This window comes from Heptranchias perlo, chromosome 19 (assembly GCF_035084215.1).
Source record: "Heptranchias perlo isolate sHepPer1 chromosome 19, sHepPer1.hap1, whole genome shotgun sequence".
In the NCBI taxonomy this organism is placed as follows: Eukaryota; Metazoa; Chordata; class Chondrichthyes; order Hexanchiformes; family Hexanchidae; genus Heptranchias; species Heptranchias perlo.
Genome location: NC_090343.1, coordinates 32,749,316 through 32,772,812, shown reverse-complemented (window position 1 = coordinate 32,772,812; position 23,497 = coordinate 32,749,316). Strand labels below are relative to the sequence as shown.

The 23,497-nt window shown below is 41.8% G+C and overlaps 1 protein-coding gene across 3 annotated transcripts in view; it reads left to right on the top strand.

Annotated features, from left to right (window-relative positions):
* The window catches only part of nfatc2a (nuclear factor of activated T cells 2a), a 172,137-nt gene that overhangs the window by 69,660 nt on the left and 78,980 nt on the right, over positions 1–23,497 (top strand). For all 3 annotated transcript variants that reach the window (XM_068000600.1, XM_068000599.1, XM_068000597.1), the window contains exons 5-6: positions 3,708–3,880; positions 12,048–12,188. In XM_068000600.1, coding sequence (XP_067856701.1) covers positions 3,708–3,880; positions 12,048–12,188 — 314 coding nt within the window. The remainder of the gene's footprint in view (positions 1–3,707; positions 3,881–12,047; positions 12,189–23,497) is intronic.

The following is a 23,497-nucleotide window of genomic DNA, read 5'->3' as shown; positions in this document are numbered from 1 at the left end:
CAAAGTTATGGTCGATGGGAGCACAGATCATAGAAATGGGCACAGAGGTCACCATATCAGACCAAATCAACTCTGTGCCCAACTCTTCAATCCACACTCCCATTGATGACGCCATGCCTCAGGAGGAAGCCTTGCAACGTTTACCCAAAAGGAAGCTTGGAGAAAAAAAAATACCCTATTTTCGGATTATGAAAAATCATTTTAATAATTCCTCCCAACTGATTATGGGGTTTGGTGTTGATTCTTGTGAGGTTTTTCTCTTGTGGCATACCTTTATGAGGCTTAGAGAGTCACATTTTGAAACCTGGCTTACTTTCCAGTTGCAGGAATCTTACCGAGAATACTTCAGGCTTTCCCGTGAAATCTGCTTTTTATTTCCACGGATGAGGCTGGCTGTAAATCATTCAGAACGGCCTTGCTCATGAGTTGTTCAGTTAGCCTCACAAGTAAAGTAGTCTGTTTGTCATGCTTGCTCATTTTTCATAAAAACATTTTTGAATGGCTTAAATTTGCTTTCTTAAAGCCAGAAAAAGAGTGAAAACAATTGTGAACAATTGGATGCTATTGCTGAGTACTTGTGAAGCGGGAACCATGGAAATAAGGAATTAATTCCAGTACTATCAACCTGCAGGTGTATAATAAAAAATAATGATTTTCCACCAAAATTAACCAAATGAAAAATTAAGATTACAGCGGAAATTGTTAATCTGCATACTTTGTTATTTAATTTGTTTGAATACCCGCTTGATATTAGTCTTCCCTTAATTTAATCAATCATCTTAATAAGTAAATAATATTCTTTCCTTTATGTAATGATGAGTTCCCCTCATTAGAAGAAATTCGGTGAACTAATGCTGAAAACTTCTTTTATGACAAGCGGCAGAGGTGGGCAAAGTGTTTTGAATTTGATATTTGTGGAGCTGGTGACATTTACACTGTGCCAGTTAAGATTTCTTTCAATAGAAAGAATTGAGAAATGCACTGTCCCATGTGCTACTGAGCTATGGACCAGAACATTTTCAGGTTTGTGCCGAGTTAGCTGGAAGTTTTAAATATATATTTACCCAATTCTTACTTATAAGTAAAAAAAATTTGCTCACTTGTGGTCAATTTGAATTAAGAGCAGCATCTCGGGCTTTCCAAGTAGATGCAGAGACAGTACTGTACGTTGTTACAGATGACTTTTGAAGTAATCTCTAAAATTGCCTGTGCTACAAGAATTCTGAATCCCATCTTCAGATGTGGTTTACTACTCTCACCATATTCAATTGCTGCTGTACAGTTTTTCATTTCTTCTCATAAGAAGAGCTCATCATTCTATGGAGGAACCAAATCTCTTTACTGCCTGGTGCCAGTCCAAAATACGGCTGGAACAAGTGTTTAGCGGCGCTAACAAACTATGTGCAAGAGCCTTTTAGAGATTCAGAACAGCTGTTAACATTTTCTTATGATTAATTTTGTATCCTTTTCCACAAAGTTTTCAACTACACAAATATGAATCTTTTAGCTCATGAACGTTTTTTATGACATCGTTGTTACATTTTTCTTTATTCACGGGATGTGGGCATCGTTGCCAAGGCTGGCATTTATTGCCCAATGCCTAATCACCCTACTGTGTGGCATAATCGGCCACATCTGAGGAAGAATATGGATTGGAGTCACATATAGGCCAGTCTGGGTAAGAATGGCATATTTCCTTCCCTAAAGGACATTAGTGAACCAGTTGGATTGTTACGACAATCGATCAGCTTCATGGTCACTTTTCATTGATACCAATTTTTTATTTCCAGATTTTTTTAAAACTAAATTCAAATTTTCAAACTGTCATCGTGGGATTTGAACTCACATTCTCTGGTTTGTTAGCACAGGCCTCTGGATTACTAGTCTAGTAATGTAACCACTACACTACCGTAACCCTGTTGATAAATGATTACTTAATTACATGTTACACATTCATGTATTAGAACTAAACAAATAAAGACGTTTTCAGCATAAGTTCATTGGCAGACTAGTCATAGTTAATACCTGAAAAGTGCAGGTTTGATGTAGAATGATCACAGATAAATTTCAAAATTTGTTTCCTGATGCCTTAATGGTTTGAATCCATGTTTGTTTCCAGTTTAGTTATAAACAGCAGTTCCAACCCACAAGACTTAGGACTATGAGACAAATTCAGTAAAATATCCTTTCCCTTTAAAATATGAACATAGGGATGGCTTCAAAGTATTTAGCCAACTGGGGTCATGTCACTAGCTCAGACTGCCTGCACATTACCTAATGTCTTTAGATAACTCCTGCCTTGCAATGAAGATCTATGCCTCTTTTTCAACTTCCCACTCGGGCATAGAACTGGCATTGTGGATCAGCGGGTGTTTATAGAAACTGCAAAATTTTCATTTCCATTGAAAAGAGTGAAAATGAAAATCAGGCCCTTTCTATAACGGGCAGCCGATCTGCAACGCCAGTCTTACGCCCAGACAGGTAGTTGAAAATCTACTCCAGTAAGTTTCATCTGGGCCATTAAGTTGGACACCTTGCCCTGGAGAAAAAAGACAGCACTCTGCTTTAATGTAATTGTGATAATCTCATTTCCTGTTTTTAAAAACTGCAGCATAGGATTGGTACCAGAATTTGTGAAGGAGTCAGCTCGTTCTTACGAGTCAGCCTCTTCTTATCCAAGAAAAGTCTTGGATAAGAAGAGGCCATTTAATCCATTGAAACTTACCCTTCTGGTACTCTAATTAATCATCTTAGCAACAAAGTGTATTTTGAACCTCTCCATTATTTATGGTTAACTGGCTTTTATGGTACTCTACTTCAGATTTATCTATTAAGAAAGAAAAAAATTGCATTTAGATAACACTGTTCATGTCTTCAGGATGTATCAAAGTGTTTTACAACCAATGGATTATCTTTTTTATTTCATGCAGTTACTGTTGTTATGTAGGCCAAAGCAGCAGCCAATATGTGCACAACAAGGTTGCACAAACAGCAAATGAATGAATAACTGATAATTTGTGGTGGTGTTGTTTGAAGGAGGAATGCTGGCCAGGACAATGGGAAAACTCCTGAATTTTTTTAATAATGCCATGGGATCTTTTACATGCACTGTCTTATCATTTACATCTTTCTGGTTCCTTTGGGTGAAGAAAACTGACACATGCACAGATTACTCATGCTGCACTGTCACTTCAATATTTGTATACTAGGCACCAATCTTGATTTTGGTGATGTGCTTGAGGCACTGTGAGGTTCCAACTCTTGATGAATTTGAATCAAGCCTTTACACAGATTAGATGTGGATTCATAATGAAATTGATTCAAAATGAGACCATAAAACCATTGGATGCATTTTGCATGCTGTGCCTTAATTGCATAAGAAGGGACAACGCAGGAAAGAATGGGAACCTATGGTGATATTTTTGTCACTGTATAGATTTATACCCACCCATTAATCCTTAATCATATTATGGTCAAAGTGAGCACTGAATGTTGAATAATGTATTTAATTTACATCCTTGCACTTAATAATGAATGAGCAATCTCTAAACGGTTTATTTTTTGCTGTGAATTTGCAGGTTATTTGGTGCAGATATCTTGCACAGGTTTATAAAGTAACTCTGAAGAATGAATGATTTGTATTGTCACATCATGTAGACTAGTATTATGTTCTTGTTTTGTAATAAGATACTTTTTTTTAAAAATAGGATTGACTGTGCTGGGATATTGAAGCTAAGAAATGCTGATATAGAGCTGAGAAAAGGGGAGACGGACATCGGCAGGAAGAACACCAGAGTGCGGCTGGTTTTTCGGGTGCACATTCCTCAGGCCAACGGCAGGACTCTCTCACTACAGGTTGCTTCCAACCCCATCGAATGCTGTAAGTTTTCTTTTACATTTAAATCTGAAAGTCCATTCAATTCACAAAAGTGTATTAGAATACAGTTGTGACCATCATAACCTGTGTTTCTTTGATTCTTAATTTGAAAGCAAGAGCAAATCCTGTTTTTATAATTAATCATTCCTGTTGCCTAGTATGTTCCCCCAAAATATACTTGACTGGTGGTGCATTATTGAGGTCATCACACACACACACACACACACACACACACAGCTGTTCTCAAGGTATAATCCACTCCCAATGCTGAGTATCACAATGTACAAACCAGGTATGAAGTACGTGGAATGAGATTGCATTTTTAGTACTGTGTGCAATGGAGTCCATTTATCCCACCCAATCTTATCATCAAATGTGGGTCAGCATAGGGCATATGGTGATGGGACTGAAGTATTCTTTGAAAAACACAGGTGAAGGTAGCCACCGCCAACAACAACTCATATATCGCCTTTAATGTAGAAAAATGCCCCAAGGACAGGGGCCATAGTGCAGGATAGCACCAATATTGAAAAGACTAGATAAAGAAGTGAGAGTTAGGTGACATCAAACCTGAGTTCTAAAAGACACATCCAGGTTAGCTACAAAAAAATTGAGGTGGTCTCATAATAAATGCAGTTGATTGTGGCTAGCTAAGGTTCTCAAACTGTGATATGCTGATCATATTAGATAGGCTGTATTGCATAACATGGAATAAAACCTTGTTTACTGTTTTGAAATTTTATAGTACGAATCTGATTACAACACAAAGCGTAATTATGGGTTCTGTCATGTATTCTGTCTGAAGTGCAAAATTCTGGCTTTGTTTTTTGTCGTATAGTGCAAAGATCCTACGTCCTGAATGGGAAGGTCAGATGGGGGAGGTGGTGCATATTTAAGTGCAGTTGCATAACATCAAAAATAGTCATTTAAACTTTTCAGAATCACTGTAGTAAAAACTATCTGTTACCATTAGTCAAAACCACATTTCAAGAAATTACAGTACATCAGTTTGACCAGCGAGTGACAAAATGACACTAACAGTATGCAGGAAGCTATTGTTGCCTATCCAATCAATCTTATTCTATCTTATAGTGTCTGCTTAGCTAATTCATTGCTTTCTATAGATGCAGGAAATTAAGATGTGGCTATCTTGTAAGAAAAATAAAGTTGAGAGTATTTTTACATTTGTGTGGAACAAACCATTTTATGACAACACTTACATTCCTATAGCACTCCTCTGCAAAGTCTGAGTGCTTTGTAGGACGGTAGACAATGAGTGGATATCAAGAAGGTGGCAGAAAGGAAACAGAGAGGTAGGGAGGGGCAAAGGCACAGATGTAGAATAGATTCTGTATGAGGCTTATGAAGACAGGAAGAGAAGTGACAAGGGGGAAATGGTTTAGACAGTGGATACATAGTGACTGAAGGTATGGTCACCAATGGTGGAAGGAAGAGAGTGTGGAATGATCATTAGATTGGAGAAACAGACACTGCAGAGGTTGGAAGGATGAGAATCCTGAAGTTGATTCTGTGGGGCATGCTGGAGCTAATGAACTTTGGCAAGGAGGAGGGTGATGGAAGTGCTGACCTTTAGTACAGGCGAGAATGCAAACTGTGGCATTCTGGACAGCTTGTCATTCGTGGAAGGTGGAAGTGGGCAGGCCAGCAAGGACATTGTTGATAAAAGCTAGCTTTGAGGTAATAAAGGTGGAGTTTGGGTTTCAGCAGCATAGGAAAAGTGGCAGGGACAGAGGCGGGCAACGTATCAGGGGTGAAAGAAAACAGTCTTCGTCATGAATGGGATGTGGGGGAGGATGCTGAGCTCTGGGCTGAGTGGAACACGGACATGCTGCAATTCAGAGCTTGACCTAAGGTGGCAGCTGATAACATTGATGAAATGGAGGCCAGAGAGAAGTAGATGTTGCGGGATCTAAAGAGGATGGCATTTGGCTTGGCCAACATTTTTGTAACAGGCCTATTAAGTGAGTTTCTAAATTAGATTTAATTTTTGTAATAGTTTAATAATCTATCCTGTATGGTAGTAACACTGGGCTTGTGCAGGTCCAAGCAGTCTAATGCTACAGGTTATTGGAATTCTCAGTCATGTTTCTCAGCATTAGTCCATGGCACAAGTAATTCAGTTTTGCAGGGCAAGCTCAGAAAAATTTAAAGTGATAGAAGACTCATCACCAGAACCAAAGTATAGTTCTACTCTTCAGAAGTTCCAGCCTGCATAGAGGGAGTGCAGCTCTCATTAGAAATGCTCTCTCAGTAGAAATGCTTCATGGAATAGGCTGACATCTCATGAACAAAAGATGGATCTACTCTTTGCTTCGATATAGTGAACAATGGGGACTAAAACTGTGTTTCACACATGGATGTTGAAGCCTGACTTTTAATATGTAAATAACAAATGTATATCTACCAAGAATACAGGTCTCAAAAGCCCCGCTCATTCCCATATTATTATACCATGACATGTATAATAATAAAGGTGATTATCACTCAAGTGTATGGGTTGCAGTCCCTGCTTTCTTTCTCCGCTTTAAAACTGGGAATCTGTTACTTATTAATATCTATACCAGTGTTTATTGGATTGTAGTCAATATAAATAATATGCCTTTGATCTTTTCAAGCTATTGCAGACTAATCATATTTTTCCAAATAAATAATTGTTGTTGTACAATCCTGAGAACAAATAAAATAAATATGATACTCTGTCTAAACAACCACCCTATCTAACTGTATAAAAATTAAGCAAAATCAGTTAGACAACTAAATGGAATGCCCTGTGCTATTATTTAAAGGATTGTGATTGCTACATTAGATTATTTTCAAGCAAATTAAGTTCTTGGGATAGTTTGCTGTGCAAACTCCACAGTGTTATACATTACCAGATACTTTAGGGTAAGGTTTACAAGACAAGGCTCCCAGCACAGACCTTCACTCCCTGAGATCATGGGCTCAATTTTTGGCCGTCCGAGCCGGCGGGTTCGTGGCGGGGGGGCTCCGAAAATCGGGGATTCCCAGGGCGGGTCCAGAGCCCGGCTCCAACCCGCCCACTTCCGGGTTCCCCAGTGATGCGCTTAGATGCGTGTGCAGCCCCCGCATGCGGGACTCCCGCCGGCAATTAAAGCCGGCGGGATCCCACTTACGGCAATTAATTTGATAGTTCAGGTCACTAGCAGACCTGATTTGTAGGATACTTTAGGAGGGGTGGGATTTTCAACTCAACAGAGACTGTTTCTGGGGGAAACACTCCCAGTTGAAATGGATGTGTAGCAGCCACCAGCCTGTGGCAGCTGCAAAGGTCCATTTGACAGGTGGGGGGGGGGGGGAGACCCTCACTCATTGCAGGAGGCCACTCTGTCACTTTGGACAAAGTTTGGCCTCCACCACCCTCCTCCTAACAATAAAATTCACAAACTTGCAACCTCAACCCCGGTGTGCAGACACATTTACCTACTTTATGGACCCCCTCAAAGGTACATCTTTCGGATGGGGGCCGCCATAGCTGCAGTCATGACCTCCTCGGAGGACGAACAGCATCACGAACCTCGCCGGCCACGCCGTCCACCTCTGACATGTGGAGCTCCACAACACAGTGCTGTGACACATCCACCTGCACAGCAGGAGGGAGGGCAACCGCAGAGAGAGATGCGTCGCAGAGGGCACTACTCTCGCCACAGGGTCTACAGACCGAGGCTCAGCTTCCTGGACCTCTCTGAGCAGCAGTGCATACGGAGACTCAGAGTCACTCGACATGTAGTCGTGGACATCTGCAGCCTCCTTCATGCCAAGCTGCTGGCCCAAGCACCATCTTCTTATCTGTCGCTGTCAAAGTCACCACCGCCCTCAACAACTTCTACTCCGCATCCTCTCAGTGTGCCACCAGGGACATGGCCGGCGTCTCTCAGTCGTCTATACAAAAGAGCCCTACAAATACACCTACACCCACTCTGCAGTGACACAATGGGTGGCATCAGGTGTGGGTGGTCTTGGTGATCCTCAGGAAAGGGCATTATTGCACAAACCAAAAAGATTTTCAAAGACATGGCAGTAGTGGTGATAACAATTTTTAATGATTTTTTTGCAAAACAAAGGAAAATAAATCAAAAACATGACATTTCATCTTACACCCTTGTGCATCCCCTTTGTGCTCACAAATCCTTCACCTTACGTTTACGGGAACCCCTACATGGTGCTATACCTGTGGCTTCAGCAGAGGTAATGGCAGGTTGCTCTTGTTCACGCCCTGACCGATGAGATGCTTTGCGCGGATACCCTCTGGGTTTTGGTGCCCGTGAGGCCCCCTCCAAAGACTGCTGCACATGCACCTGTGCAGGGGCAGACTCGGCCACCTGGAGAGGGGGCAGCATTGAGGGTACTGGTTGAGAGGGGGACAACGAGTGAGACGTGTGAGCACTTTGAGTGGCGTCCCCACTTCTATATCCCCTTTCACCATCATCCCTCTCCTGGCCCAGGCCCACATCACTCCTTCCACCCTACTGGACGACAGTTTGGAGGACTTGTGTGAAGCCTTGGCAGGCCAGTTGTAAGGTATCTGTCAGCCTGTTTAAGGCGGCAGAATGTTGCTCACCCTGAATCCGAACCGCCTTGTCAGGGCCTGAATGGACTCATTGTTGAGCCGTGCTTGACGCTCGATGGAGGCTAGCCTTTCCTCCATCGCAGACATTCCTGCGCCTACCCGCGAAACTATCTGAGATGCCTTCACATCCCTGTAACAGTATTCCACTCATGCAGGAGTTGGACTCCTCCATCCTCTGCGCGATTGTGGAGAGTGCGCATGGCAACTGTTCCAGTACCTCGGCAATGTGCTGCTACCCCTCGCTGACTCTCCTTTTCACTGCTGGCCCCCAGGGTTCAGCATCTGGGTCCAGCTGAGCAGAGCCTGGAGAAGAGTGTTCCCACCGACGCGGACTCTCCACGGCTGCCCCTGCCACCAGGGTCTGCTCGTGTTCGTGTGCGTGGTGACTCACCATGTGCAAGCCCAACTAAGTGAGGACGGGGACCCACCGAGGTGTGTGTATCTGCGCTGGTGGATGGCTGGCTCAGATGTGATGATGCACCCTCAGAGGCCGGCAGGTCTCTGAGGAATCGCCCTCCGCGGTCACTGCAGTCGCCGATGGCCCTGCAAGAGAACAAAAAGCAATATTAAGCATGTGGACAGATGTTGAGGTGCTGCAGATGCCAAGTGATGCTAAGATCATTCGCTATCAGGAGTGCTGAGTATTAGATTTCTGTCACCAGCCGCTTGTGCGCTCCCAGTCTCGGCGTCCGCCTCGGACAGGCACTCCAGCGTCCGGCTTATTTCGAGTGCCTGCTGCTCCGCATCTGTTAAGGCCACCTAGTGTGGCGGGCCCCCTCTGGTCCTTGCCCTCTCCCGGGTATTCTGGCATCTCTTCTCCTATCAAGGCAAAACACAGAGGTGTGATTGAGTGATGATTGCATGGTGACCCGTTGCATGCATTGGTGTGGGTGGGGTTGAGCGTGAGGGAGATGCATGGGAGGGTGCGTGTGAGACATAGCCATGAGATTGTATGAGGATTGGGTTGCGTGGTAGTGTTTGAATGGGAACTGGGGCGGTGAGTATGTGCAGGCAAGGTGAGGATGATAGTTTAGTGGATGTGAGGAGTGATGCAAGAGCGTTGTGGTGGCAGTGCAGAAGGAGTTGTGTGGTGGTGGAGGTGATGTAGAAGACTGAGTGTGCGAGAATGCGTAAGTATACTCACTTTGGCTGACCTGATTAGGTCATTAAATCTCTTCCTGCACTGCACCCAGGTTCTTGACACATTGCCACTGCTGGTGACCTCCTCGGCCACCTCCAGCCAGGCCGCCTTGGTTGTGGAGGGAGGACACTTCCTCCCATCCAATGGGGAAAAAAATTTCCCTCCTACTCCTCACCCCATCGAGCAGTACCTGGAGTGAGGAATCAGAGAACCTTGGAGCAGCCTTGCCTCTGGCCTGCTCCATGCTCTTAAATTGGTTGTTTGCTGCAGGAGGAGCTTTGGAGGACTGCCCCTTTAAATAGGGCTCCTCCTGCTGACAGCCTGTGATGCGGGTGCGCAGGTCTAGAACGGGAAACCCAAGGTAAGTGCCTTCAATTAGGCTGCGATCGCGTGCAGAGCACCCCGAATTCACTGGGCGCGTTACCCACACGCCCAGTCAACCCTCCCGCTGCCAACCCGCCTCCCTCCGAATATCGAGTCTCATGGATCGGGTGTAGAGGTCAGCACTGTGAATTGGGCTGCTGACCTCTGTTTCTGATTCTCCAATCTGCACCCCCAGCAAGTGAGGGTCTGTGCCAGGAGCCTCATCTCCCACAATTACCCCTCTTCTGCAGCACAAACTTATAAAATTAATTTGCTTTCTCCTTTTGTAACATCGATTTCATGAAAAAAATCATGAACAGTTGCACTTGTTGACATAATTTGACCCAACAAATATGTTATTGTACACACTATTTGCAAACCTTTTACAATTTTCAGCAAGGATAAACTCTCAGTTGGGCTAGTAAGGGTGTCTTGAGGGGGCAGCAGCCTCTCAGTTCTCCTTGTGATGCCTATGTGGAAATTCTATATGTTCCTAATTTTGCATTGTTTAATTGAAGATGCTGTCATGATAAAAGGAACTTTTATAACAATGGTGTTGCAGAAGTGCATGTGATGGGTTCCTGATCTCACACAGAACGATATATAATTGAACCCAACTCCCGAATAGAATATTGAAAAGACAAAATATGCAGGCTGTGAGAAGGCATTGAGCAGGCACTACCTAACTCCAGCTGTAATACGAGAGGCAAACTGTACATTTTAATTTTCCTACCTCTGTCTTCTATAGAAAATTTCACGTGCTGAAATCACCTCAGAGAGATCTGTCAATTCTGTTCTATTTAAATTCACTGTTTGTAGTTCTGCTGCAAAATACACCCTTCACTCATCTGATCAGGTTATTTTTGGTTTGTTAAGCAGATATGTTTGCTATGATGTTCTATTTTAAGTTTATAAAGTGGAATTCATAAAGTGCATTGGCGCTGGCAAGTGAGGTATTATGATGAAAATAGCTGAGGAAGATCAGTATTTGTTAATGGAATCCTTCATCAAATGCCATGACTTCTGGAAACTCATTGATTTTATTCAGGTGGCAGAGAAAGGATGAAAGGCAACATGGGTAATGAAAACAATTGAGTATTTGCTAAACTCCACTTTCTTTGTTGAGGCAAACCTGCTACTTCTATCGTTTGTAATGGTCCCTCAGCTTGGCTGAAATGGAAAGACAAATGCAGTCACAACCTGGGCTGTTTGTTTGGGCAGGTCACTGGAGAGATGCAAAGATGAATAATTGTATCATTTGGTTAATTAAATTAGAATTTAAATACTTGTGAAATATAGTTTTATGCACCCACTGTGACCAGCACCAGTAAATTAAAAATAGTGCATTTAAAGTTTTGTGCAAAAGTAGTTACGTGAATTATTGTTGTATAAAGAAAGGTTTTGGAAAACTGAGCCACTGTTTTACAAATTGCAGTTTTTTTTCTTGAAATAGCATAACTAATGACTACAGTATGATTTGGAGTTTAAATCATCTGAAGCATCTTGCTTGCAAGCGAAAAAGAATCTTGTTCGCAAACTTAATTTATGTAAAATGCCTGAGTAAGCAGCCTAAGGTTCCTACATTACATTATTGACTATACATCAAAAGTACTTCATAAGCTTTAAAGAGCTTTGGGACATACTGAAGTTGTGAAAGGCGTTATATAAATGCAAGTCTTTGTTTCTTAAGTAGAGGTAGCAAACACATCATGCCCACTTTTTTGGGGGGAAGCCTTTTAAACACTTTGAGGATCATCATGTTATTAATACCATGTTTCTTTGAAGCCCCTGCTCTTGAGGCTAAAAACAATGTTTCATTATGAAACTCGCAGACTGAATATATTTGCCACAACCAATCAGGCTGATTTATCAGGTACAACATTGACATATGTTTGGAGGTTTATTGATATTGCACCAAATCGGACAGGTACAGTGAATGAGAGTCTTTAATGCTTTATGCACAGGGATAAACCAAAAGAGCTGCTGTAACATTCTAATGTTCTTTTTAAATGATCAGTGTCTTTCTGTAATTAATGTATTTTGCTTTATTGCTCCAGCTCAGAGATCTGCACATGAACTACCAATGGTGGAAAAGCAGAGCATCGACAGTTGTTTGGTTACTGGCGGACAACAAATGATCCTCACTGGTCAAAATTTTACTACCGAGTCAAAGGTCCTTTTCACAGAGAAGACTGCTGGTGAGTTACGTTGTTCTTTTGTGAATCCAATTGAAACCGGAAGTGTATTGTATTGTTGATCAACACTGAGAAAGTAAAATACATCCTCAGTCTTTCCACTTTTTGCATCTCTATGGTTATTGAGTTAAGGATGGCATTCCATTGACCTGAATGTGACCTTTGTTCCATGTCAGAGCCAATAATAGCACGAACACCCTTTTCAGGTGTGGTATAGGTTGTATGAAGTACAAAGCTTTCCTTATGTTGCTCTGTTCTTGTGCCTTAGGAGCACACCTGCACTGCACCAGTGTTGATGTTTTGTATCACACTCTTCCCTGTGGACTCTCTGAATGAAGTGACAACACATTTTGAGGGTAATTCTGTACTATGAACTTACATTTGTTACAAAGCAGTTTGAGGCTGCTCACAATCATTTTGTTTTTAATATTTTTTGTGTGCATATCAAGATGATTATTCCAGAATGGAAGACTTTCCATTTCAGGGGTCTCGTCTGCATGAAGCACTCCCAGTTCGGGGAAAGGAAACATTGTTGGATGCAAAGTAAAGCTGTCTTTACTCTGCCCGAACAACATGCCTCAGCTCCAAGCTCAGAAGAGCAAGTTCTATTGAACTAGTATGACATTTTCCACATCAACCATTCCTTGGCCTCTGAGTCTTACGAATAGCCTCAAACTACTTTGTAATAAATGTAAGTTCATGGTACAGAAATGAGATTGTCAATTTTGTGTCATTCAGTACCACATTAGGGGCAGTTTCAACACCACATCAACAAAATCCTGGAACTCCCTTCCTAACAGCACTGTGGGAGAACAGTCACCACACGGACTGCAGCGGTTCAAGAAGGTGGCTCACCACCACCTTCTCAAGGGCAGTTAGGGATGGGCAATAAATGCTGGCCTTGCCAGTGACTCCCACATCCCATGAACAAATTTTTAAAAAAAACATGGACACTAGGAACTGGCTTGAGACTGTCAATCTCATTTTAGGCAGAGGAGACTTTTATCCCATCAGTCTGTGATGGATTGCCACCAATATCTCAGAGGTCAAAAGCCAGTTTCTAGCCCTTTGCATCACTACCTATCTGGCACTCTCACTTGGAGAGGAGTATAAGGAGGGAGATTTCCACAGTGCACTGTGGCAATTTTTTTATATAAAGGGGTTTCCAATTTTGTTACACATAGTGCACTGATGAAATCTTATGGATGAGTGGCGTGAGAAGTGGAAAGGTTCACACTGAAACACTAACCAATATTCTTCTGAGGTTGCACTAAAAGTAAATTGTTGGAGCAGAGTGGAGGAAGCTTTACTTTGCATTTGACCTGTACTATATCTCATCGGAGGTTTTTGATGTGACATTGCATGGCAAAAGCAGATAAGAATTCCATCCCCCAGCAATAACCTCGATGGGTACAAAGAGTATAAATTTAAAAATGTTACGTTGCATAATCTTTAAAAAGAGATTGAATTCAGAAGTGGCTGTAGGGTATAGTTTAGGAATATGTGCTCCCAGCATGAAGCTTTGCCAGCCCACAGGATCTATTGCAGCTTTCCCTATGTTGTTGTTTTACTAGAACTCAACTACTGAGAGGCCCACTGACCTCTGCACCCTGATTTCTGAAATGTGCCTCCAGCACGTAAAATCTGCCCTTGTATGTATGCCAGTTTTTAAATGCAATTTTATAAGTCAATTAAATATTGCTATTCTTTCTTAACAGATTGTGCTATTTATGATCTTAATTTTGCAAATGAACAGTAATAAGTTGGAAACTGGAAAAAGTAAATATGAGCTGTTTCAAAAACTATCCCATTAAGGATGATCTTTTGATATCCCCCTCTACAAATATCAAGCTTCCTGCAGCACTGACAAGATCATTGTTCAGCTTTACTGAGGCAGATTATTATCATCATTGTACTTTTGAATTTTTCCATTGTACTTTGCTTACACAGATATACCAATATGTCAGTCATAGATGAGGGATGAACCTTGGCCAATAGTCCTTCAGCATGAAAGTGGGAATGACAGGGTGTAGGTTTTCACCCTAACACTGCGATCGGATTAACATGTTTTGTCATGAAAACATTTCCTGATTATGCTTGATTATTGAGATTGTACAATGTTAGTTCTTCCTCACTGTTCCAGTTAGTGATATTTTGAAAGTTGTCCATGGTATTATATCATTCTGAAGCAACATTAATTGAATTTTATTTTTTCTTAAACTCGATAATGCAGTTTGCTATTGTTGCACAAACAATGCTTGAGTTCTTAGTTTTGCTGCTTTTGATGTGGTCATGATAGAGAGGCAGGAAGTTAAAAATGAATAGTTAGGTAATGGGTAGTTAAATGCAAGGTATGTTTCTTAATTGCTGTTGAAATTGTGTGCTGTGTGCCGCCTGTCACTTCAATTGATTGCAGTGAGACATACAAGACCTGAGACAAATGCAGCTGCACAGAGAAGAAACGAAGAAGGGCAGACAGTTACTGCAGACAAGTTCCAGTTGTCACTCATTTTCCAAACCTTTTAATAGATAGAAGTACATAGAATTTACAGCACAGAAACAGGCCATTCGGCCCAACTGGTCTGCGCCAGTGTTTATGCTCTACACGAGCCTCCTCCCACCCTACTTCAGCTAACCCTATCTATTTATTTTTCCCTCGTGTACTTATCTAGCTTCCCCTTAAATGCATCTGTGCTATTCGCTGCAACTACTCCATGTGGTAGCGCATTCCACATTCTAATCATAGAATCATAGAATCATAGAAACATAGAAGTTACAACATGGAAACAGGCCCTTCGGCCCAACATGTCCATGTCGCCCAGTTTATACCACTAAGCTAGTCCCAATTGCCTGCACTTGGCCCATATCCCTCTATACCCATCTTACCCATGTAACTGTCCAAATGCTTTTTAAAAGACAAAATTGTACCCGCCTCTACTACTGCCTCTGGCAGCTCGTTCCAGACACTCACCACCCTTTGAGTGAAAAAATTGCCCCTCTGGACCCTTTTGTATCTCTCCCCTCTCACCTTAAATCTATGTCCCCTCGTTATAGACTCCCCTACCTTTGGGAAAAGATTTTGACTATCGACCTTATCTATGCCCCTCATTATTTTATAGACTTCTATAAGATCACCCCTTAACCTCCTACTCTCCAGGGAAAAAAGTCCCAGTCTGTCTAACCTCTCCCTATAAGTCAAACCATCAAGTCCCGGTAGCATCCTAGTAAATCTTTTCTGCACTCTTTCTAGTTTAATAATAACCTTTCTATAATAGGGTGACCAGAACTGTACACAGTATTCCAAGTGTGGCCTCACCGATGCCCTGTACAACTTCAACAAGACATCCCAACTCCTGCATTCAATGTTCTGACCAATGAAACCAAGCATGCCGAATGCCTTCTTCACCACCCTATCCACCTGTGACTCCACTTTCAAGGAGCTATGAACCTGTACTCCTAGATCTCTTTGTTCTATAACTCTCCCCAACGCCCTACCATTAACGGAGTAGGTCCTGGCCCGATTCGATCTACCAAAATGCATCACCTCACATTTATCTAAATTAAACTCCATCTGCCATTCATCGGACCACTGGCCCAATTTATCAAGATCCCGTTGCAATCCTAGATAACCTTCTTCACTGTCCACAATGCCACCAATCTTGGTGTCATCTGCAAACTTACTAACCATGCCTCCTAAATTCTCATCCAAATCATTAATATAAATAACAAATAACAGCGGACCCAGCACCGATCCCTGAGGCACAACGCTGGACACAGGCATCCAGTTTGAAAAACAACCCTCTACAACCAATTTTGTATCCAATTGGCTACCTCACCTTGGATCCCATGAGATTTAACCTTATGTAACAACCTACCATGCGGTACCTTGTCAAAGGCTTTGCTGAAGTCCATGTAGACCACATCTACTGCACAGCCCTCATCTATCTTCTTGGTTACCCCTTCAAAAAACTCAATCAAATTCGTGAGACATGATTTTCCTCTCACAAAACCATGCTGACTGTTCCTAATCAGTCCCTGCCTCTCCAAATGCCTGTAGATCCTGTCCCTCAGAATACCCTCTAACAACTTACCTACTACAGATGTCAGGCTCGCCGGTCTGTAGTTCCCAGGCTTTTCCCTGCCGCCCTTCTTAAACAAAGGCACAACATTTGCTACCCTCCAATCTTCAGGCACCTCACCTGTAGCGGGATAAAGAAGTTTCTCTTGAAATCCTTATTGGATTTAGTAGTGACTATCTTATATTTATGACGCACAGTTTGGACTCCCCACAGGTGGAAACATCTTCTCTACGTCTACGCTATCATAGACTCATACAAAGGTTTCAGCACGGAAGGCCCATCGAGCAATCCAGCTAATCCCACGCCCCTGCCCTATCCCCATAGCTCTGCAATTTTTTTTCTTTCAAGTAGTTATCCAGTTCCCTTTGAAAACCATGATTGAATCTGCCTCCACCACCCCCTTTTGCAGTGCATTCCAGATCCTAACCACGTGCTGTGTTTAAAAAAAAAAGTTTTTCCTCATGTCACCTTTTGGTTCTTTTGCCAATCACCTTAAATCTATGTCCTCTGGTTCTTGACCCTTCTGCCAATGGGAACAGTTTCTCTCTATCTACTCTGTCTAGACCCTTCATGATTTCATGATTTCAAACCCCTTCATAATTTTGAAGCCCTCTATTAGGTCACCCCTCAGCCTTCTCTTTTCTAGAGAAAAAAGCCTCAGCCTGTTCAGTCTTTCCTGATAGTTATAACCTCTCAGTTCTGGTATCATTCTTGTAAATGTTTTTTGCACCTTCTCCAGTGCCTCTATATCCTTTATCTAATATGGAGACCAGAACACTGCATTATTATTATCCAAGATATAGAATATTAGAAAATATCACCATTTTTTTTGGAACTCCATAAGGTGCCAGTGCCTGTTTAAAGGTGTGACTTATTCACATGCTACACACAGCAATATAGTATTACATATTGATCGTCCAATAAAGATATGGGATCGTATTTGAAAAAACAGAAGCCATTTGTTGTCTTAAATTGTACAAGAACAGCTTAGTTTGAAACAAAAGGGAAACATTTCATTGCTCCTGATGAGATTAGAGGTTATTCCCATCATTTCTCATCTGTTGGGAATCTTCCAAAAGTGTCCTATGGGGCTGAGGTACAACACTCCATGCACACAAGACTCCTTAGTCTAGCCAACACCAGCCCTCCATGGGCTTACTCAGACACCATAGTCATTAGAAAATTCAAGTCTACAGTCTGAAACTCCACTTACAAACCACAACCATGCAACTTCCCCAGATTCCAGTAAATGTTCTTTTCTGGTAGGTTCACCCTCTCAGCACACTCATAGAGAATGGATGAAGTCATCATAGTTGGATACTCAGGAGCAAAACTAAAGATCGTAGAGACAGATGACTTTTTCACTACTTTGCAATGGATCTCATTCAATGCAGTGAAGGCGAAGCATTCTGCTGTTGTCAAATTGCAGGTCGACCATGTGTCTCCTCTGTCCCGAGAGTGGAGACTCAATCTAGATGCTGTTCCAGAAACACCAGCAGTCCTTCAGTACTTTGCTGAAGTGGCCGTGGAGACTGAGGGAGTGATTGTAACTCATATCGTCATGCAGGAACAGGGTAGCCATGAAGTTAAAATTGCCTCCGAAAAAATTAGGGCCCATTCCCGCCACCTGCCATCTTAAATGGGTCCTTTTTTGAGGTGGTTAAGGTGCTCACAGGGAGCAGACAGGAACCTCATTAATGCATGCAAATCTAGGTCCTATGATGTCACTATGATGGCATTTTAACTGTCGAATGAGTGGGGATCCTGCTGTGGCCGACCTGCTCAGTGAAACCTGGATTGCTGGAAGATGACCTGTAGGGTCAGTGTTAAACTTTTCTTAGTGTGGCCAGGAAAAACAGGAGTGCTCCTCCGGACTCCACAAGGAAAGTTTGGGCCTTCGCTGCCCTGGGCGTCACCCGCTTCCCATGCACAGGACCCTTCCGAAACTCCCCCTTCCCTGCGACTTACCTGAGTGCCGGGCCACCCGATCATCGCCTCCTGGCAGCTGGCTAGCTACCTCTTTACGCCCATTTCAGGTGGGCAGATGGCCAGCGGGATGTTATTGAGGCCCGGGAGTTAAATTAGCCCAAACCTCAAATTGGTGACGTCAGGGGGGATTTGACACTCGCTCCGCCCCTGCCTGCCCGAAACCCACAACCAGTTAAAATCCCCTCTCAAGTGACATTAGAGGCACTATCACTGAGACCAATCCTCTCCTCATTCAAAATCCACAATTTTCAGCAGGGGTCACTGGATTAGGATCAGGAACGTTGGCTGTTTTTTTTCCTCTTCCCAGTCCAAGCGAAATCCTATTATTGAACATAATAATTCAGTGTGTTGGCTGCAGTGAAATTCTTTTTTATAGTTCATTTTTAATTATTCAAATTGAAATCTATTCTTTGGAAAACCCTGATCGAAATGAACTCATCCCAGATGTCAGATTCCCTCCATTAAATAACCCATCAGTGTAATTTTCAATTCCTTTTTAGATAAATTGATGTCTAATGAAGTGTACCATTTAATTGACTATTGACATTAAGAATCATATTTACATTAATTGGCTTCAACCAGACTGAACTAACTTGAACAGCATATTTATGCATATTTCATTCATAGAATTTGCACTAGTGTAAAATGCATCAACTACATGCAGGAAAGAAAGAGCAGATTGTAGTGCAAGTCTAATAATATATCCCAAACCTATAGACTTAACACAGGTGTCAGCTGATGTTGTTAGATGAACATAAGAACATAAGGAATAGGAGCAGGAGTAGGCCATACGGCTCCTCGAGCCTGCCCCGCCATTCACTAAGATCATGGCTGATCTTCGACCTCAACTCCACTTTCCCATCCGATCCCCATATCCCTTGATTCCCTTAGAATCCAAAAATCTATTGATCTCTGTCTTGAATATACTCAATGACTGAACATCCACAGCCCTGTGAGGTAGAGCATTCCAAAGATTCACAGCTCTCTGAGTGAAGAAATTTCTCCTCATCTCAGAACTAAATGGCCGACCCCTTATCCTGAGATTATGCCCCCTGGTTCTAGATTCTTCAGCAAGGGGAAACAGCGTCTCAGCAACTACCCTGTCGAGCCCTCTCAGAATCTTATATGTTCCAATGAGATCACCTCTCATTCTTCTAAACTCCGAAGAATATAGGTCCATTCTACTCAATCTTTCCTCATAGAACAACCCTTTCATCCCAGGAATCAATCTAGTGAACCTTCGTTGCCAACAAACAATGAAGTTTGGCTTACAAAGTTCAGAATTCCTCCAGGCAATGGGCTTCTTACAGTTATTGCTGCACTAGTAGCTAACATATGGAGGGTGATTTTTAAACCCCAAAAACGGGTGGGTTGGAGTTGAAAATAGTTGTTTTTTGGGCCGCGACCGCAACCCGGCTTTATTTCCGGTTTAATATCAGGCGCACAAAAGTACAGGCTTCCCACTGGGAATGCCAAGTCCAAACATTTTGCGGTTGTGACCCAAAAAAACAACTATTTTCAACTCCCACCCGCCCCCAACCCACACATTCTTGGGGTTTAAAATCACCCCTGTAGTTTACTATCCAGCTATCCACTCTTACCAAATCCATGATGAAGCATGCTCTATTACTTCCTTCAAAGCCTCTACAGCTTCCTGCTCCTTCCTTGCCTTCACTTCCAATATTCTCAAGGTATTCATACAATGTACCCTTGGCTTCCAACATGAACTGTATGCATATATATTTTCTATTCATAGAGCCTGTATTTGGCTTCAAGGTTGACATATTTTCCCATGTATTTCATTCAGTCCATCTTCCTATGGCACTGTTGGTTCACTTTTCTCAACTAATTCCTTTACTCCAAGTGAATATACAAACTGGTGACTCCAACACGTTCCAGTATTTACTGCAGTTCCACTCAGATTCCAAATTTCTGCTTAAGAATTATACTCAGCATCCCTCTGGGTGACTTTCTTCCTGTCATCAGGACAACCTAAATCCAGATTTTCTTTAAAATTGATACTAGTTGCATTAATTTCTTCTTTTCTAGCAGCTTATTGTGTCTTCATGTATGACTCTGTGGTACATCAGTTTATTACATTGTTCTAGAATTGCCACCTTCTCATAGCCCAAAACCTTTGAAGTGATAGATGCTTTTGAAATGTTGGGACTGGTTGCACCTGGAATATAAAAACATTGTTGCTGGGCCAAGCAGATCCCAACTCATGGCCAACTTGATTGCATCTCAAAACACTGCAGCATTGTGTATGCAAGTAAACAGCACTTACATTCTGAAGTTATCGAACTTTTTTTTTCACCATATTTGTAGTCTATACATTTGCTATGTAGAGCGTTGACCTAACTTGAAATTTGTCATTTCTCGGTCACTTGGTATCTCTGCAGTGTGAACAACTTGTAGCAAATGATGTTATGGCCTGGGACTGATACTTCTCTTAATTTCTTTACATTCTCTTGGAATTCACTTAACTTCAACTCACTCCTGCTGAACTAAACTCCTGTTTGATTATCTAATTTACCAATATGCAGTGGCATATTCTTTTAACTGAGTACCTTACTGGCTAGGTTTTACACTTCTGCTCCAAAAATATATCTCATCTTGAATTTGTTTTTTGGTGTATGTGCAAGAGTTATTTTTGACTGCATTCCCATTGTAAATGAGTGAGCTAGGGACATTTTGTTTAAACCTAACTATATTGCAGTATAACTCTTGTGTCCATCAAAGAGTTAAATGAGTAACCAAAGGCAAATAATTCTATGAAAGAAAGAGTTGTAAGGAATTTTGGACGGTTTCCTTACTAACAGAAACAATCTGGAACTTTATAGCCTTTAAACTCTTTAATTAATACGGGCAACCACTTCTGGCAGGTTTTCACTGGCTGTTGTCTTCATATGATGCTGCGATGGCAGTGGGACACTGGTTTATAGTTTACCTTTGAAGACTGTTCTGGCTTCTTACATTTTTATGGAGTTTTTTTTAAATAAATAAAGCAAAGTGATGTTGAAGTCTGATCATCTTCATAAATGGAAAGGTGCAAATCAGCCAAAAACTGGTGTAAAGTTCTGGAATTCCCTATTCGGCAGTGAGTAATGAAATCTTGATGTAATCAATTTTGTGATGCATAGATTACGACTGATCTTTCTGTAGCTCCTTTGGTTTCAGCTTTAAAGAAATACACATATTTTGCTACTATCATAACCAGGTTTAATTTCTCAATAATTAAAGCCAACTTTTAGAATGTTTTTATGCCTGTTACTTTCAGTTTGGATGGAATAATTAATATTTTTTTAATTACCAGAATTTTTTAAGTCCCACAATTTCACAAAGGTGATGCGAGTTCAAATTTGTTGTTCACTTCCCCTTTTATAACTTAAAAAATACACCAATTGTACATTTTATCCAGACTTGCCTATCAGCATATAATCGGAGTCACTTCCATTCTCACCGGGACTCATCTCTTTCTCTTGATATATTTAGAAGAAAATGGGACATTTGCAAAATAGTTACATGTATAGTTGGCAATATAATCCTTATCATATATGTTTGTAAAAATAAAATGAAAATGCTATGTTCAGGATTATGCTCGGTGGCTTACTGGTGAGCTCATAAACCATACATACCACGAAGTCCCATAATCAATTCCTGGCATGTGCTGAGTTAGTTGATTGAGCCACGACAGCAGTGAGATGCTATAATTCACTTTAGCTTCTTTTGGGTTAGAGCAAGGAAATACAATGGCCCAGAAATTCCAGGAGCGGGGCATCTCGCGGCGAGCACCATGAATTGATTTGTTTACCTCACCCTTCAGATAGTATTATTTTTGCACCGCAAATTGCTGGAAGTGCGACTTTATATTGGCGCGGCGACATCAACGGGGCATCGGGGACCTTGTGAACGTTGTGCCCAATGGCCTATTTCCTTAACCAATGAAACAAAAGGATAGAGAAAGAAACAAATGACAGAGAAGGAAATAGGATGAATTACAGACAATTTAGATACAGAAAGAGAAATAAAGAGAGGGAAATAAAGAGTGCATTGAGAGGGAAAAAAAAGACAAAGGAAAAGTAAGAAAAAAAAATTAAAAATTTTAAGTTTGAAAAACATCTAGGAACAATTTACTACCTGCAGGAGTGAGACTCCACAGTTTCATTGTTCCCTTCCTGGGCCTTCAAGGATGAGTGGCATGTCAGGACCATAAATCATGTCATTAACAGGGTCCTTACGACATGAATTACCAGCTCTAAATGGCTGCGGTGAGAATAATTCATATTAACGGCGTAAATCCAGCAATTTCATGACACACAATGAGAGGCTCATGGAGAGATGGTAGTTTTTTCGTTCTTGGTGAAACTAATGGCAAATCGCCCAGCAATTTGTGGCGAATTGGATCTCATGGCATATCTTTTCTTTGCCACAAATTGCTGGGTTTTTTTACACACTAATAATGGCAGGCACCATGAACTGTTTTTCCAGCAATTTCTGGCCCATTAGATTTGGGCCCTGCTCCTGATTTTGTTCCAGTGGCCTTAACTGGAATGTGCATATGCATGTTCTTTTATGGTAAAAGAGCCTACTGAGAACCCTAACAATCATATGAAAAGAAGGCCATGATAAACGTCAAGCTACCAGAGGGCTTTCAATCCTCATTGAACTGTACCTAAGCAAAACATCTTCAGGAGAGGAGTGACGAGAGAATATTTAAGCAGGGGGCAGAGAAGCAACATCCCATGGGCTATTTTCTTCAAATTACGGTATGAAGTCATTTTTTTTTAGATTGCCAGTTTTCTAGTTATTCCTGTCAAGTCCTTTCATGGATAATCCGCTTTAATAAATTATTACTTACCAAGATTAAAGCTCTCCTTAGGTTTTCCTCTCCGCCACCGTAACTTCGGCAGAAGATCGGTGGAAACCCCAGATACAGGTGTAAGTGGGTCTTTACCAACCTTCCACTGAAGTTACATTGGCCGATCAGAAGAGTCCCCAATAAAATTCCCAGCGAGTGTGTTACACACCAGCCTGCTCGTGACGCGTTGGCTTTGGAAAAGATCTGAACCATTAAAACCTATTTGAAGTTTGCAATTTGCAGTGCAACAAAGCACATCATGAGCAAAATTTTAGTTTCAGCTTCACAAACTGCAGATTACAAACGTCAAATAAATCTGAGGTGAAGCTGTGTACAATCCCTGCTGTATAGATCTTCATTGGTACTCTTTTAACTGCAAATGA